General features: G+C 38.7%; 1 protein-coding gene across 1 annotated transcript in view; it reads right to left on the reverse strand.

Moving 5' to 3' along the window:
* The window catches only part of itln3 (intelectin 3), a 7,627-nt gene extending 2,200 nt beyond the window's left edge, over positions 1–5,427 (reverse strand). Inside the window, exons 1-4 of the mRNA XM_079630906.1 lie at positions 5,323–5,427; positions 4,032–4,172; positions 1,798–2,045; positions 927–1,082 (exon numbers count right to left, since the gene is read on the reverse strand). Of these exons, the coding sequence (XP_079487032.1) occupies positions 927–1,082; positions 1,798–2,045; positions 4,032–4,172; positions 5,323–5,374 (597 nt within the window). The 5' untranslated portion in view covers positions 5,375–5,427. The remainder of the gene's footprint in view (positions 1–926; positions 1,083–1,797; positions 2,046–4,031; positions 4,173–5,322) is intronic.
* Positions 5,428–16,412: the final 10,985 nt, after the last annotated feature.

Genomic DNA, 16,412 nt, shown 5'->3' on the forward strand with positions numbered 1-16,412 from the left:
AAAATTATATTGAACAAAGACAGTCTCAAAAACACGGTGTGAAATCGCTGGTGTTTCTGATGTCACACACTACCTTGTAACCAATCAGATCAACGTGTGATCGTCAACCAGTGGATCTCTGAGTGAGTGGAGGCGGGGCTCATTTGCATATTCATAGAACCGCGAATACTAAATGAGGCAAGGGTGTCGAGTTACATTCAAGATATTTTAAGACGTGAATCATTTTTTTCAAGGAAAAAACATTTAAATATGTCATTTTGGTGATCAAAGATGAGTGGATAAAATGATTGATTACAGGGGGACTTTAAAAAATGGTGCGGAAAGCAAAAGCTTTTATAATTTTTTCATCTGCGTCTATTGCAAATCACTCCGTTTTTACTTATTTTCCGGCCTAAGCTTTTCCGGGTCAGTACATCTACCTTGGCGAAAATGTGACCTTGGGTAAAAAAAACCCAGTCACGAGTCGCACGGGTATATTTGTGCCAATAGCAAAGAATACATTGTATAGGTCAAAATTATCCATTTTTCTTTTATGCCAAAAATCATTAGGATATTAAGTAAAGATGTTCCATGAAGATATTTAGTAAGTTTCCTACCGTAAATATATAAAACATGTATTTTTGTGAGTGAATGCAGCACAATCGTGAACATAAATGTACAACTTTAAAGGAGATTTTCTCAATGTTTACATTTTTTTGCTCCTCAGATTCCAGATTTTCAATTTCAATCTCAATTTCATAAAATTTACCCATGTAACTGGTTTTGCGGTCCAGGGTCACATAAAGTGTAAAATATGTCAGATATGGGATCATTTTAGATGTAAGTTGTCAAAAAATTTGATACAGTCAACAAGCATCAGTGTAAATGTGTCCGACTCTTCAGAAGCCGTGCATCCGAACACCCGAACAGGACAGTGTGTGTCTGACCTTGAATAGGTGGTAAAGGTTTCCCGTGTCTCTCAGGAACCCGCTCTCGGTATGGTAGCGCAGGACTGCAGAAGACGTCCAGTTGCTCAGCTGCTCATCATTGGGAATGTGCCACACGGACACGTCCTGAGCAGAGATGTCGTAGTAGCCTGGATTCTGTGGGATTCGACAGCATTCGGGCATCAGATTATCAGTCACAGACTCGGTCTCAGTGGAGTCAATGATGTGGGGACTGGGTGGTGTTCTAGACCTCCTGAAGTCTACGATGATGTCTTTGGCTTTGCTATTATCCATACACTGAATGGGATGATGTAGGGGAGAGCGGGACACACACTAACGCGGGGCTAGTTGTCACACACTTGTTTAAATTGTTTAATTATTATTATGTTTTGAACTATGCTGTATAGCTGTGTTTGTCAAACTCAAACTTTTTAATTATAAAAAAAAAAACATTTTATATTGAAAAAGTCAATAATTGTATTTTTTTTGACAAAATATTTTAGTTTGTCTAGTATATTTTTTTCATTAGATCATTTTAATCTGTCATATGGTCATGTTATAATGTACCTCACCTATGGGGCATGTTGTCACATTCACTTCCATTCTTTCGGGGGTAAATCAAGAAAAAAGTATACACTGTATTAATGAAATAAAACCACATAATTGTACTAGACGTGTGTCCCAGACAGCAACATAGTGTCGGCCCAGATCCGGCCCAGATGTGGAATCCATGTGTGCCGGATGTGTGCCGGATGTGTGCCAACTCTATGTTGCTGTCTGGGGGGAAATTAATGTGGGAAAAATAAATACTCTGAACCTTAAGTAGGTTTACACAAACGGAGAAAGTGTAAAAGTGTTCGGTCTCCCGTACCTTGTAGTCGTCGCTGGTGGACCCCTCTGCGGTGCCGAAGGTGTGTGTGTTGGCCCATGACCCGTCTCCTTCGGGCCGGTGCTGGTCATTCCCCTGCTGGCTGGACCAGCGGTCTCCAGAAGTGCACTTTCCTCTGATGTTGTTCTCATGAACGCTGGCCACCAGAGTCCACCCGCCTCCCGCTGAGCTCATGTCACAGAACGCCTGGTAATACGTGCCGCTCGCTGTGCTCAAGATGTACATGCCGTCTGACGAAACACAGCAGATCACACTTCCAGAACGTGCGTTATGATGCTACGTGATTGGCTTTAACACATTCTGTCAACTATAAGTAATGTTGCACCAACATGTCTGCTAACTCTGTTAGTGTTAGTAGAGTATTAGTAGAGTGTTAATATAGTTTTAGTAGACTGGAAGTAGAGTGTTAGTAGAGTGTTAGTAGACTGGTAGTATAGTGTTAGTATAGTATTAGTAGACTGGTAGTAGAGTGTTAGTAGAGTATTAGTAGAGTGTTAGACTTGTAGTAGAGTGTTCGTAGAGTATTAGTAGAGTGTTAGACTTGTAGTAGAGTGTTAGTAGAGTATTAGTAGACTGGTAGTAGAGTGTTAGTAGATTGTTAAAAGAGTATTAGTAGAGTGTTAGACTTGTAGTAGAGTGTTAGTAGAGTATTAGTAGACTGGTAGTAGAGTGTTAGTAGACTGGTAGTAGAGTGTTAGTAGAGTGTTAGACTTGTAGTAGAGTGTTCGTAGAGTATTAGTAGAGTGTTAGTAGACTGGTAGTAGAGTGTTAGTAGAGTATTAGTAGACTGGTATTAGAGTGTTAGTAGAGTATTAGTAGACTGGTAGTAGAGTGTTAGTAGACTGGTAGTAGATTGTTAAAAGAGTATTAGTAGACTTGTAGTAGAGTGTTAGTAGAGTGGTAGTAAAGTGTTAGTAGAGTATTAGTAGACTGGTAATAGAGTATTAGTAGACTGGTAGTAGAGTGTTAGTAGAGTGTTAGACTTGTAGTAGAGTGTTCGTAGACTGGCAGTAGACTGGTAGTAGAGTGTTAAACTTGTAGTAGAGTGTTCGTAGAGTATTAGTAGAGTGTTAGTAGACTGGTAGTAGAGTGTTAGTAGAGTATTAGTAGACTGGTAGTAGAGTGTTAGTAGACTGGTAGTAGAGTGTTAGTAGATTGTTAAAAGAGTATTAGTAGACTTGTAGTAGAGTGTTAGTAGAGTGCTTGTAGAGTGTTAGTAGAGTATTAGTAGACTGGTAGTAGAGTGTTAGTAGACTGGTAGTAGATTGTTAAAAGAGTATTAGTAGACTTGTAGTAGAGTGTTAGTAGAGTGCTTGTAGAGTGTTAGTAGAGTATTAGTAGACTGGTAGTAGAGTGTTAGTAGAGTGGTAGTAGAGTATTAGCAGACTGGTAGTAGTGTTAGTAGAGTGTTAGCAGACTGTTAGTAGAGTACAAGTAGACTGGTAGTATAGTATTAATAGAGTGTTAGTAGAGTCTTAGTAGAGTATTAGTAGACTGGTAGTAGGGCGGTAGTAGAGTGTTTGTAGAGTGTTAGTAGACGTGTAGTAGAGTGTTAGTAGACTGGTAGTAGAGTGTTAGTAGAGTGTTAGCAGACTGTTAGTAGAGTACAAGTAGACTGGTAGTATAGTATTAATAGAGTGTTAGTAGAGTCTTAGTAGAGTATTAGTAGACTGGTAGTAGGGCGGTAGTAGAGTGTTTGTAGAGTGTTAGTAGACTTGTAGTAGAGTGTTAGTAGACTGGAAGTAGAGTATTATTAGACTGATAGTAGACTTGTATTAGAGTGTTAGTAGAATGTTAGTAGAGTGTTAGTAGAGTATTAGTAGACTGGTAGTAGAATGTTAGTAGACTGGTATTAGAGTATTAGTAGACTGGTAATAGAGTGTTAGTAGACTGGTAGTAGAATGTTAGTAGACTGGTATTAGAGTATTAGTAGACTGGTAATAGAGTGTTAGTAGACTGGTAGTAGAGGGTTTGTAGAGTGTTAGTAGACTGGTAAGGTTAGAATAAGTAGACTTGTAGTTGCAAAGTTACTTATGGATGTTGGAGGACCACAATAAAGAGTTAGCAGATATTAAGCAGACAGTCTACTAATACTCTAATGAGAGTTAGTTAAAAGTGTGTCTGAATGTTTGACTGGTAGCATATTTGAGTTTTTCAGAATGGTTTTAAAAATGCAACTTTGAGTGAAGTATAAGAGAGATGTGGACAGCACTCACCCTGTGTGACGCCGTGTTTGTCTCGGATCTCCAGGCAGCTTCGAGCGAGAGTCCTCAGCCTCGCGTGATACTTGCCCAGCTCTGGGTTGATGTAGGTGCCGTTGATAATAATCGGCTTCGGGCTGATAGCGGCTCCCAAAACTGCAGACAACAAGACAGAGATATGATGACCACCTCGTCTATGAACTAATCTGCCCAGACAGCAAAATGGTATCGGCTCAGATCCGGGCCACATCCGGGCCGTGTGGAATCCGGGCCGACAGACACTATGTTGCGGTCTGGGTGTGTTCACAGTCAAATGAGTTAAGTGTAGCTCCACATTTCAGAATAATTCCACATCACACTTGCAAAAAATGCTGTTTCCAGTCCAAATATCCATTCTTAAATCAAGATGCATTTACTAAAGTAGTAAAATGCAATACGATATTATGTCTTGTTTTCTGGGGAAATTAATGAACATTAAAGGTACAATATGTAAGAATTTTTTAATAAAATATCTAAAAATCACTTATATTTCTTGCAGTTGTGTACTTACAATATCCCAAAAGTCTCCAAATATTTTTTATTTCATTTAATGTTGATCTAGCTTACTAAGCTGCTAGTTCCATATAGCAAACGAACTAACACATAGAATAACATTATAACTCAACACATGCAGTTTAGTGTGATAGCGTAACGTTAGAGCGAGTGAACAGCGCTGCGTTTCCTCACAAGTTTAATTCGTCTAATAAACTGTCCTGTGCGAGTATAATTCAGCAGTTGCGGGTAGTTGGGTAGAATTAATCCTTTTTCCTTTATATCCGCGGGACTCGCGTGTGATATCTGTCTATTATTAGCACTCGCGATCTTCATATCACTGTAATCTTAAAAAACATCAATGTTTTCACTCATCCATTAACATTATTAGATCCATCAGCTGACAGCAAGTCCCAGCATTCAGCTCGTCACTGCGTCATCAACCTACGCCTGTGTTATTGTAGCGGTGATTTTTTTTACATATTGTAGCTTTAAGGGAGTTTTTGCTTAAAACACGCAAAATTATCTGCCAATGGGGTCAGAAAAATAATCTTGTTTCTGTTTGAATTAAGACTATTTTTTTTCTTACCCCATTGGCAGATAATTTAGCTTTTTTTTTTTGGCAACAACTCACATAACTTTGATTAATTTCCCTAAAAAACAAAACAATATATTTTACTCATCTAGTAAATGCATCTTGATTTAAGAATGTTTAGATATTTGGAGACGAGAAAAGGACTGAGTTGGAGCATGTGTTGCGGTGTGGTCCGCTCACCGGTGTGCTGGACGTGCAGAAGGCACATCAGGACTGAAGCGCAGCGCAGCATAGTGTTGAGTTCAGCTCTCCGTCTCGTCTGAGGAACACTTCTGTCCGGCAGCTTTTATCCTCACGGCCTGATTGTGCAACACCAGCTCATGTGTAATCATTAAACACAGTAAAGCCATCGGGGAAATGCCCAGCACTGACACACCGATACATCAGCATAGGCTGTTTACTCTTTCTGCAACTTATCAGTTTGTTATTGAACATTACATCCCATATTTATGTGCTTTCATCACAACACATTACGGGAAAGTGCATGTATTTGTGAAAGTGATGAATGCATTGGATCAAAAAGTGAGATGATGTTCTAATAAATGGTCAATGAATTGGCTTTATTCAGGTCAAAAATATTATTTAACATCTCAAAATTAACCTATTAATTAATTCAAACAAAACTTGTTAGTACGTGAAGCACTTTTTACTGTGAATGTTTCTTCTGTTGCTTTGTTTTTCTCTTTTATTTCTCTATTGCCCACTTGCACATGTTACACTGGAGCGTGTGCTGAACGCTGTGCTTGTGCAGGATTAAAACTGTGACCAGCCGGACGTTTGCCTGCACGAGTGAACCCAACCAAGGCCAATGTCCACTGCAGTGCTGCTGTCCGTCAGTATCGGCTTCATTTCCCAATCGCTGATAATCTGCGGAATTCCCAAAAGCAGAGCCTTCCTGAGTGCTCCGGGGAATCACCACATTTGGCAATAATTCACAATGAAGGACAGATGCACTTTTATGATGATAGATACACTTTTATGATGGACAGATGCACTTTTATGATGGACAGATGCACTTTTATGATGGACAGATGCACTTTTATGATGATAGATACACTTTTATGATGGACAGATGCACTTTTATGATGATAGATACACTTTTATGATGGACAGATGCACTTTTATGATGGACAGATGCACTTTTATGATGGACAGATGCACTTTTATGATGATAGATGCACTTTTATGATGGACAGATGCACTTTTATGATGGACAGATGCACTTTTATGATGGACAGATGCACTTTTATGATGGACAGATGCACTTTTATGATGGATAGATGCACTTTTATGATGGACAGATGCACTTTTATGATGGACAGATGCACTTTTATGATGGACAGATGCACTTTTATGATGGACAGATGCACTTTTATGATGGACAGATGCACTTTTATGATGATAGATACACTTTTATGATGGACAGATGCACTTTTATGATGGACAGATGCACTTTTATGATGATAGATACACTTTTATGATGGACAGATGCACTTTTATGATGATAGATACACTTTTATGATGGACAGATGCACTTTTATGATGATAGATGAACTTTTATGATGGACAGATGCACTTTTATGATGGACAGATGCACTTTTATGATGGACAGATGCACTTTTATGATGGATAGATGCACTTTTATGATGGACAGATGCACTTTTATGATGGACAGATGCACTTTTATGATGGACAGATGCACTTTTATGATGGACAGATGCACTTTTATGATGGACAGATGCACTTTTATGATGATAGATACACTTTTATGATGGACAGATGCACTTTTATGATGGACAGATGCACTTTTATGATGATAGATACACTTTTATGATGGACAGATGCACTTTTATGATGATAGATACACTTTTATGATGGACAGATGCACTTTTATGATGATAGATGAACTTTTATGATGGACAGATGCACTTTTATGATGGACAGATGCACTTTTATGATGGATAGATCATGCACTTTTATGATGGACAGATGCACTTTTATGATGGACAGATGCACTTTTATGATGGACAGATGCACTTTTATGATGGATAGATGCACTTTTATGATGGACAGATGCACTTTTATGATGGACAGATGCACTTTTATGATGGACAGATGCACTTTTATGATGGACAGATGCACTTTTATGATGGACAGATGCACTTTTATGATGATAGATACACTTTTATGATGGACAGATGCACTTTTATGATGGACAGATGCACTTTTATGATGGATAGATGCACTTTTATGATGGACAGATGCACTTTTATGATGGATAGATGCACTTTTATGATGATAGATACACTTTTATGATGGACAGATGCACTTTTATGATGGACAGATGCACTTTTATGATGATAGATACACTTTTATGATGGACAGATGCACTTTTATGATGGACAGATGCACTTTTATGATGGATAGATGCACTTTTATGATGGATAGATGCACTTTTATGATGGACAGATGCACTTTTATGATGGATAGATGCACTTTTATGATGATAGATACACTTTTATGATGGACAGATGCACTTTTATGATGGACAGATGCACTTTTATGATGATAGATACACTTTTATGATGGACAGATGCACTTTTATGATGATAGATACACTTTTATGATGGACAGATGCACTTTTATGATGGACAGATGCACTTTTATGATGATAGATACACTTTTATGATGGACAGATGCACTTTTATGATGGACAGATGCACTTTTATGATGATAGATACACTTTTATGATGGACAGATGCACTTTTATGATGGACAGATGCACTTTTATGATGATAGATACACTTTTATGATGGACAGATGCACTTTTATGATGATAGATACACTTTTATGATGGACAGATGCACTTTTATGATGGACAGATGCACTTTTATGATGGACAGATGCACTTTTATGATGATAGATACACTTTTATGATGGACAGATGCACTTTTATGATGATAGATACACTTTTATGATGGACAGATGCACTTTTATGATGGACAGATGCACTTTTATGATGGACAGATGCACTTTTATGATGATAGATACACTTTTATGATGGACAGATGCACTTTTATGATGATAGATGCACTTTTATGATGGACAGATGCACTTTTATGATGGACAGATGCACTTTTATGATGGACAGATGCACTTTTATGATGGACAGATGCACTTTTATGATGGACAGATGCACTTTTATGATGGATAGATGCACTTTTATGATGGACAGATGCACTTTTATGATGGACAGATGCACTTTTATGATGGACAGATGCACTTTTATGATGATAGATACACTTTTATGATGGACAGATGCACTTTTATGATGATAGATACACTTTTATGATGGACAGATGCACTTTTATGATGGACAGATGCACTTTTATGATGATAGATACACTTTTATGATGGACAGATGCACTTTTATGATGATAGATGAACTTTTATGATGGACAGATGCACTTTTATGATGGACAGATGCACTTTTATGATGGATAGATCATGCACTTTTATGATGGACAGATGCACTTTTATGATGGATAGATCATGCACTTTTATGATGGACAGATGCACTTTTATGATGGATAGATGCACTTTTATGATGGATAGATGCACTTTTATGATGGACAGATGCACTTTTATGATGGATAGATGCACTTTTATGATGATAGATACACTTTTATGATGGACAGATGCACTTTTATGATGGACAGATGCACTTTTATGATGATAGATACACTTTTATGATGGACAGATGCACTTTTATGATGGACAGATGCACTTTTATGATGATAGATACACTTTTATGATGGACAGATGCACTTTTATGATGGACAGATGCACTTTTATGATGATAGATACACTTTTATGATGGACAGATGCACTTTTATGATGATAGATACACTTTTATGATGGACAGATGCACTTTTATGATGGACAGATGCACTTTTATGATGATAGATACACTTTTATGATGGACAGATGCACTTTTATGATGGACAGATGCACTTTTATGATGATAGATACACTTTTATGATGGACAGATGCACTTTTATGATGGACAGATGCACTTTTATGATGATAGATACACTTTTATGATGGACAGATGCACTTTTATGATGATAGATACACTTTTATGATGGACAGATGCACTTTTATGATGGACAGATGCACTTTTATGATGATAGATACACTTTTATGATGGACAGATGCACTTTTATGATGGACAGATGCACTTTTATGATGATAGATACACTTTTATGATGGACAGATGCACTTTTATGATGGACAGATGCACTTTTATGATGATAGATACACTTTTATGATGGACAGATGCACTTTTATGATGGATAGATGCACTTTTATGATGGATAGATGCACTTTTATGATGGATAGATTCACTTTTATGATGGATAGATTCACTTTTATGATGATAGATGAACTTTTATGATGGACAGATGCACTTTTATGATGGACAGATGCACTTTTATGATGGATAGATGCACTTTTATGATGGATAGATGCACTTTTATGATGGACAGATGCACTTTTATGATGGATAGATGCACTTTTATGATGATAGATACACTTTTATGATGGATAGATGCACTTTTATGATGATAGATGAACTTTTATGATGGACAGATGCACTTTTATGATGATAGATGAACTTTTATGATGGATAGATGCACTTTTATGATGGACAGATGCACTTTTATGATGGACAGATGCACTTTTATGATGATAGATGCACTTTTATGATGGATAGATGCACTTTTATGATGGATAGATGCACTTTTATGATGGACAGATGCACTTTTATGATGATATATGCACTTTTATGATGGATAGATGCACTTTTATGATGATATATGCACTTTTATGATGATATATGCACTTTTATGATGGATAGATGCACTTTTATGATGGACAGATGCACTTTTATGATGGATAGATGCACTTTTATGATGGATAGATGCACTTTTATGATGGATAGATGCACTTTTATGATGAATAGATGCACTTTTATGATGGATAGATGCACTTTTATGATGGACAGATGCACTTTTATGATGATATATGCACTTTTATTATGAATAGATGCACTTTTATGATGGACAGATGCACTTTTATGATGAATAGATGCACTTTTATGATGGATAGATGCACTTTTATGATGGACAGATGCACTTTTATGATGGATAGATGCACTTTTATGATGAATAGATGCACTTTTATGATGGATAGATGCACTTTTATGATGGATAGATGCACTTTTATGATGGACATATGCACTTTTATGATGGATAGATGCACTTTTATGATGGATAGATGCACTTTTATGATGGACAGATGCACTTTTATGATGGATAGATGCACTTTTATGATGAATAGATGCACTTTTATGATGGATAGATGCACTTTTATGATGGATAGATGCACTTTTATGATGGACATATGCACTTTTATGATGGATAGATGCACTTTTATGATGGATAGATGCACTTTTATGATGGATAGATGCACTTTTATGATGGACAGATGCACTTTTATGATGGATAGATGCACTTTTATGATGGACAGATGCACTTTTATGATGGACAGATGCACTTTTATGATGGACAGATGCACTTTTATGATGGACAGATGCACTTTTATGATGGACAGATGTACTTTTATGATGGACAGATGCACTTTTATGATGATAGATGCACTTTTATGATGGATAGATGGACTTCCAAAAACACATTTACTGCCATTATAAATCTTGGAAGATCCAGGACATTTTTAATAGAACTCTGATTGTTTTGAAAGAAGAATGTCATGTACACCTAGGATGACTTGAGGGTGAGTAAATGGATGGGTGAACTATCCCTTTAAACCAGCATAAATCTGTCTTTATGTCTCTGTCTGGTGATCACATATCCTGTCTTGGTTCCTGGCCCTTGTCTTAAAATGAACACCCAGAACACACACTCCACCTGTCAGACACACGTCATCCTCACTGCTTCTCTGCGCACGGATCGGCCACGACAGGCCTGTGTCTCGGCTCTGTCCTCGGGTGAGTCTGAATCACGGCTCTTGTCTCGACAGGCTCCTGAACACACGAGGTGTGTGTGGAGATCCTCAGTCTCTCTTCACCCTCAGACGGGACGTAAAGGCCAGCAGACGCTCGCAGAAAACATTGCCTTTAGGACTGAAAGAGTTCAGATGCTTATAATATAATGAGGATAATGAGAGTAAAGCAGGCTTGAAGTCCAAGACAGAGTCCGAGCTAAACCGACTGACCAGATTAGATGAAGTTACTAAAGTGTTTCTAAGAAATTACCAGCATTTTCTGTGTTTGAGAGGTCGTTGCCACCCAGACGGCAACACAGTGTCGGTCCAGATCCGGCACACATGGATTGCACACGGCCCAGATGTGGGCCGACACTATGTTGCTGTCTGGTCAGGGAGTTCTGTATGTGCAAGAGCATTGCTAATGTGGTTATTACAGTCGGTGTTAAATCCATGTTGGTAAATGTTGTAAATGCATGTTAGATCTTACCGCGAGTGATCATCCACGCAACACACACATCTCATCAGCAACCCATGCACTGCCCTACATTATGTTTCACTTCATTACATTTCGGATGTACGCCAAAATCCAGAGGACAAGATCTGTTGCTTATCCCGCTTCATCTCAACATGGGGTGGTGGTTATTAAAGTCATGGAGAGAGTCATGCCGTGTCCATATACCCACACCTGCGGTCTTGGCCACTTGAGTCAGTGCCCAAGACTTTTTAAAGACTTAAAATGCCAAAGTGCCCTTAATGGACACTAAACCTAAAAGCTTCTGAGGGGTGTTCGAGGCTAAGCGTATCCCATCATGCATTGTGTTCAGGAACTCGAAATCGTGAGATGTCGAGGAAACCCTTCCACTGTCATTTAAATTAATTAGATGCATATAATTTGGTAGTAAAAACAAAGTGTTGCACGTGTTATTGGTGTAAAGATGAGTGCGGTGTGTGTAAGCCTGTTTTGTACATTTACAACTGTTTTTATCACTTGATTAGAAGCAGCACACTTTTACATGTGTGTCTTCTGTTAGTTACACAGCGACTACTGAACACACATGTAGAAGTTTATTTTAAATTGCAAAGTATTGAAAATATAATAAATAAAAGCTCTGTAAACACTCGCAGTTTTTGCAAGACAATAAGTATGTGCCATCGAGTGATCAAAAGTTCTACACACACTTGCAGTCTTTACGCCTGAACACTTGGGCCAAATAGAGGAAACACGACATGCAAGTAGACGAGTGGTCAAGAGCACTGTGTGTGTGTGTGTGTGTGTGTGTGGGGGGGGGGGGGGGGGTCATGAGTTATGACCCGTTGACCCGTTCTGTCTGCTGTCTCTCCATTTGTATGCGCAATGTTTTCATCAATGCCTGAAGACTTTTCCTCTGGTAAAAGAGTGAATGAGAGAGAAGTGTTTTCTACTTCATAATCTGTGTTCATGCACATCTTGTTGCCAGAGATGTTTGACACAGAACAGCAAGAGAGACAAACTGTTACATCTTTAGTCAAATTAGTGCTCAATAGTTTAGGAGGCAATAAGAGTCTCTAATGTGCCCATGTTCCTCATGCAGACACACACACATGATGGAAACAGACTCCTCTCTCAGTCGAATCCTCTATAGCCCAACTTTCAGTCTCTCTGCTGTCTGTTCTTCATCTCTCTCTCTCCATCTCTCTCTCTCTCCCTCTCTCTCTCTCTCTCTCCATCTCTCTCTCTCTCTCTCTCTCTCTCTCTCCCTCTCTCTCTCTCTCTCTCTCTCTCTCTCTCTCCCTCTCTCTCTCTCTCTCTCTCTCCATCTCTCTCTCTCCATCTCTCTCTCTCTCTCTCTCTCTCCCTCTCTCTCTCTCTCTCTCTCTCTCTCTCTCTCTCTCTCTCTCTCAGAGATGAGACTTTGTGATATAGTTCAACAGAATGCATCACTTTTTCTAAACCTTGTATTCATGTGGTTGTCATTTGTAACTCTTTTAATCTGTCTTTTAAAGTCTTTTCTTCTTTGTTGTGAGACACTTGTGTGCAGCGTGTTTGTCAGATGGACACGATTGGTCTGAATATCCATCTGGAGATAAGAGTCTGTCAGGAATGTGTTGTGAGATGGTTTGGCATTCCTTCTCCCAGTCCTCAGATGAGACTGACCTCGAGCCACTGACACCGGTGTTTATGTGCGTCTTCAGCGCTTCCTCTCCGTCCGCCGAGAGCATCAACAGCATCAGCATTCACCGGTTTACTGTCACACACACTGTTTACACCGTACAATGATGTTTAGCTCCTCGCCCCAGTGTGATAAGAGGAGGGGAAGCGGGGGAGGCTCATGAAACACACACACACACACACACACACACACACACACAGAATGTGTCTGGACTGTGGTCTAATTTAATTCACGTATGCCATGTTGAAGAAAACCTCAGCATCGCAATGTGGCGGCCAGATTCAGGACATACTGGGACTTTGTGTTTTTGTGCACTTCATATGGAAAAACGACAGTAATTGCATTGGGTTTCTGTACACATGCATGTGTGGTATTTTGAAAGAAAAACCGAGTGAGAAACACTTCTCTCTTTTTAGCTTTCTAGAATGTACATGTCCTGAAGAAAATGTGTAGTGGTGCTTGCAGTGGCAAAACTCGCCACTCGGTTGCGAGAGTTTGGTACATGATTGCATACGAGCCAACAACCATGTCTGTACGATGTTCTGCTGCTGAGATATGGCTTATTCATGTTGTTCAGGTGGTTGCTAAGGTGTTCTGGGCGGTTGCTAGGGTATTCTGGGTGGTTGCTAGGCAGTTGCTTAGGTGTTCTGGGTGGTTGCTATGGTGTTGCTAGGTGGTTACTAGGTATCCTGGGTGGTTGCTAAGTTATTCTGGGGGGTTTCTAGGCAGTTGATATGGTATTCTGGGTGGTTGCTAGGGCATTGCTCACCATTCACACAATTATTACCGGAAAATAGATCCTTATGTGTAAACCTTGCAAAAACATGTCCAGGTCATATTTCACCACAAAATCAAGAGAAAAATAATACACTCTAAACAACGCTGAGTTGTTTTTACCCACATTTGGGTTAAATATGGATAAACCCAAATGTTGGGTTAAAAATGTAATTTAAAATTTTAACCCAACCTCAACTTTCACTTGTACATTTTTAATTACATTTTTAACCCAACATTTGGGTTTGTCCATATTTGACCCAAATTTGGGTTGAAACAACCCAGCATTTTTTTTTGAGTGTATACATGTTTAACATTAATAATATTTTAAAACGAGTATAGAATAGTTGAAATGAAAACCTGTATGCATTTTTTCATGGAACGCACAGCAAAAATAAATAAATACACCGACTCTAAAGCTTTTCTATAATACTCATGCCATGCCATAGCTTTGTGTGTGGAAAAGACAACAACTGTTCTAAGTTCACCGTAAACCAAGGCTTCACGGGGCTTATTGCTTTAATATACATCTCCTTTGTGACCTGCAGAGAGAGAGTGAAGGGGACTCAGGTTGCAGGAACCCGTGTGGAGGAACATGAGTGTGCTTTATACACCGCCCAAATGGAGTTAATTAGAAATTGGAGAGAGGATTATGTGTGAAAGCAAAGCCCTGTTTATTTAAGAGATAGACCCTGATCACATGCGGTGACCTCTGACCCCTGAGAAACACATGCACACCAGTAGGAATAACTCTCCACAGCCCAGTTCATAAGCATCAGATCACACATAAACATCCAATCCTGTGATCTCTTTGAACAGGGCAAGGCTATCGCGTCTGTTATCACGCCGCTGGGTTATCACTCTGGGAAAAGCTTTTATTGGCTCCAGGTAATGGGATAGTTTATGTTAGGAGACCCCCATGTAGAGGGGAAGTGGGGTCTGCGCTCTCCCCGTTCCCCATCCTCTTTTCATTGGCCACAAGCCTTCAATAACACATATTATTCTCTTGCTTGTACAACCAAAACCACTGGGAGACGTTTGAAATTACATATGCGAATGGTAGCAGTTAACCAAATAGGTATTGTGAACTAAAAACATTTTTTTACATGCATTAATCTAGAACAATGTCTTGATATTTAGTTAAATGCATTAGTATATAAATAATTATTTAATTTAAAAAAAGGGGGATTAGGCTAACACTCGCATTTTTTTTTATCAAATATTTTCTTTCCAGTACAAATTATATGCAGCATTCAAATGAACGAGTAAGATTGAAGTAAAACATGAACATACATTTTAGTATTTGGTTTGGTATGTCTGTCCATGTTTTGTAATAAAGACAGACTTTGCAAAGGTATACCAAGACAAAAAATACATTCCCCAACTCCCAGACATTTCACAAAAAAACATCAAATTGAAGCATAAATCCGTTTTAAAAAAAAAAGTCTAGCACTAAAGGTTGTTGGAGTGTGTCATAGGAGTGACTATCTGGGTTTATGATAACAGCAACAGGTTCTGGACTTCACATCAGCACTCTCAGAGTTCAGATCCAGGCCTTGTTTTTGTTTTCAGGGCCCCTGAGGGTCTCACCTTAGGTTTGCTTCAACACCGATGACAGATTCCAGACACTACGACTCTTATTGTGTTTATCTAGACCGTTTGGAAAAGGAGTAAAGTCAGATGTGTGAAGAGCTAGAGGCAGTGAATGAAAGAAGTGGGATCATGTTTCGTTAAAAGCCCACCGTTGACTCCAGACTGGTTGCTGCAGACGGGTGGAGTTAAGCAGCACCGTACACTCCTCCCTCGATGTCTGTCAGTGACTCGCAGGCCGTTCCCCCTCGACGAGCATCCCGGTCCCACAGCTCCTCACTTCAGTCCTGAGCCGGGAAGCTGCAGCTGTGTGTGAGTGAGTAGTGCTTTAGAATCACATTGATTTGGCTTAAGCTTTATTTAAAAATCAGAAGGGTCTGAACATAATCTTTTATGAAAGTGGTTTTGTTGTGTGAATAGTGATCAATATTTTATTGATAGTTTATTGTTTAATATTTTTATTAAGTAACATGTCCGTTGATATCAGTTAAACTTAGCTTTACTGGTAACACTTCTATAAAAGTTGTAACTCTAAAGTTAGATTATTTTCTCATTTTTGTGACTTTTATATTCTCTTTAAATTGTCATTTATAGAGTACCTGGTTGTGGTGGTACTGTTTTAATCAGAAATTATTTTTAAAGCATTTTTCTTCTTTTTAGTATTTCTTTTCAACCATAGAGTAGGTGTAT

The sequence above is a fragment of the Phoxinus phoxinus genome, assembly GCF_949152265.1.
Source record: "Phoxinus phoxinus genome assembly, chromosome: 12".
NCBI classification, from domain to species: Eukaryota; Metazoa; Chordata; class Actinopteri; order Cypriniformes; family Leuciscidae; genus Phoxinus; species Phoxinus phoxinus.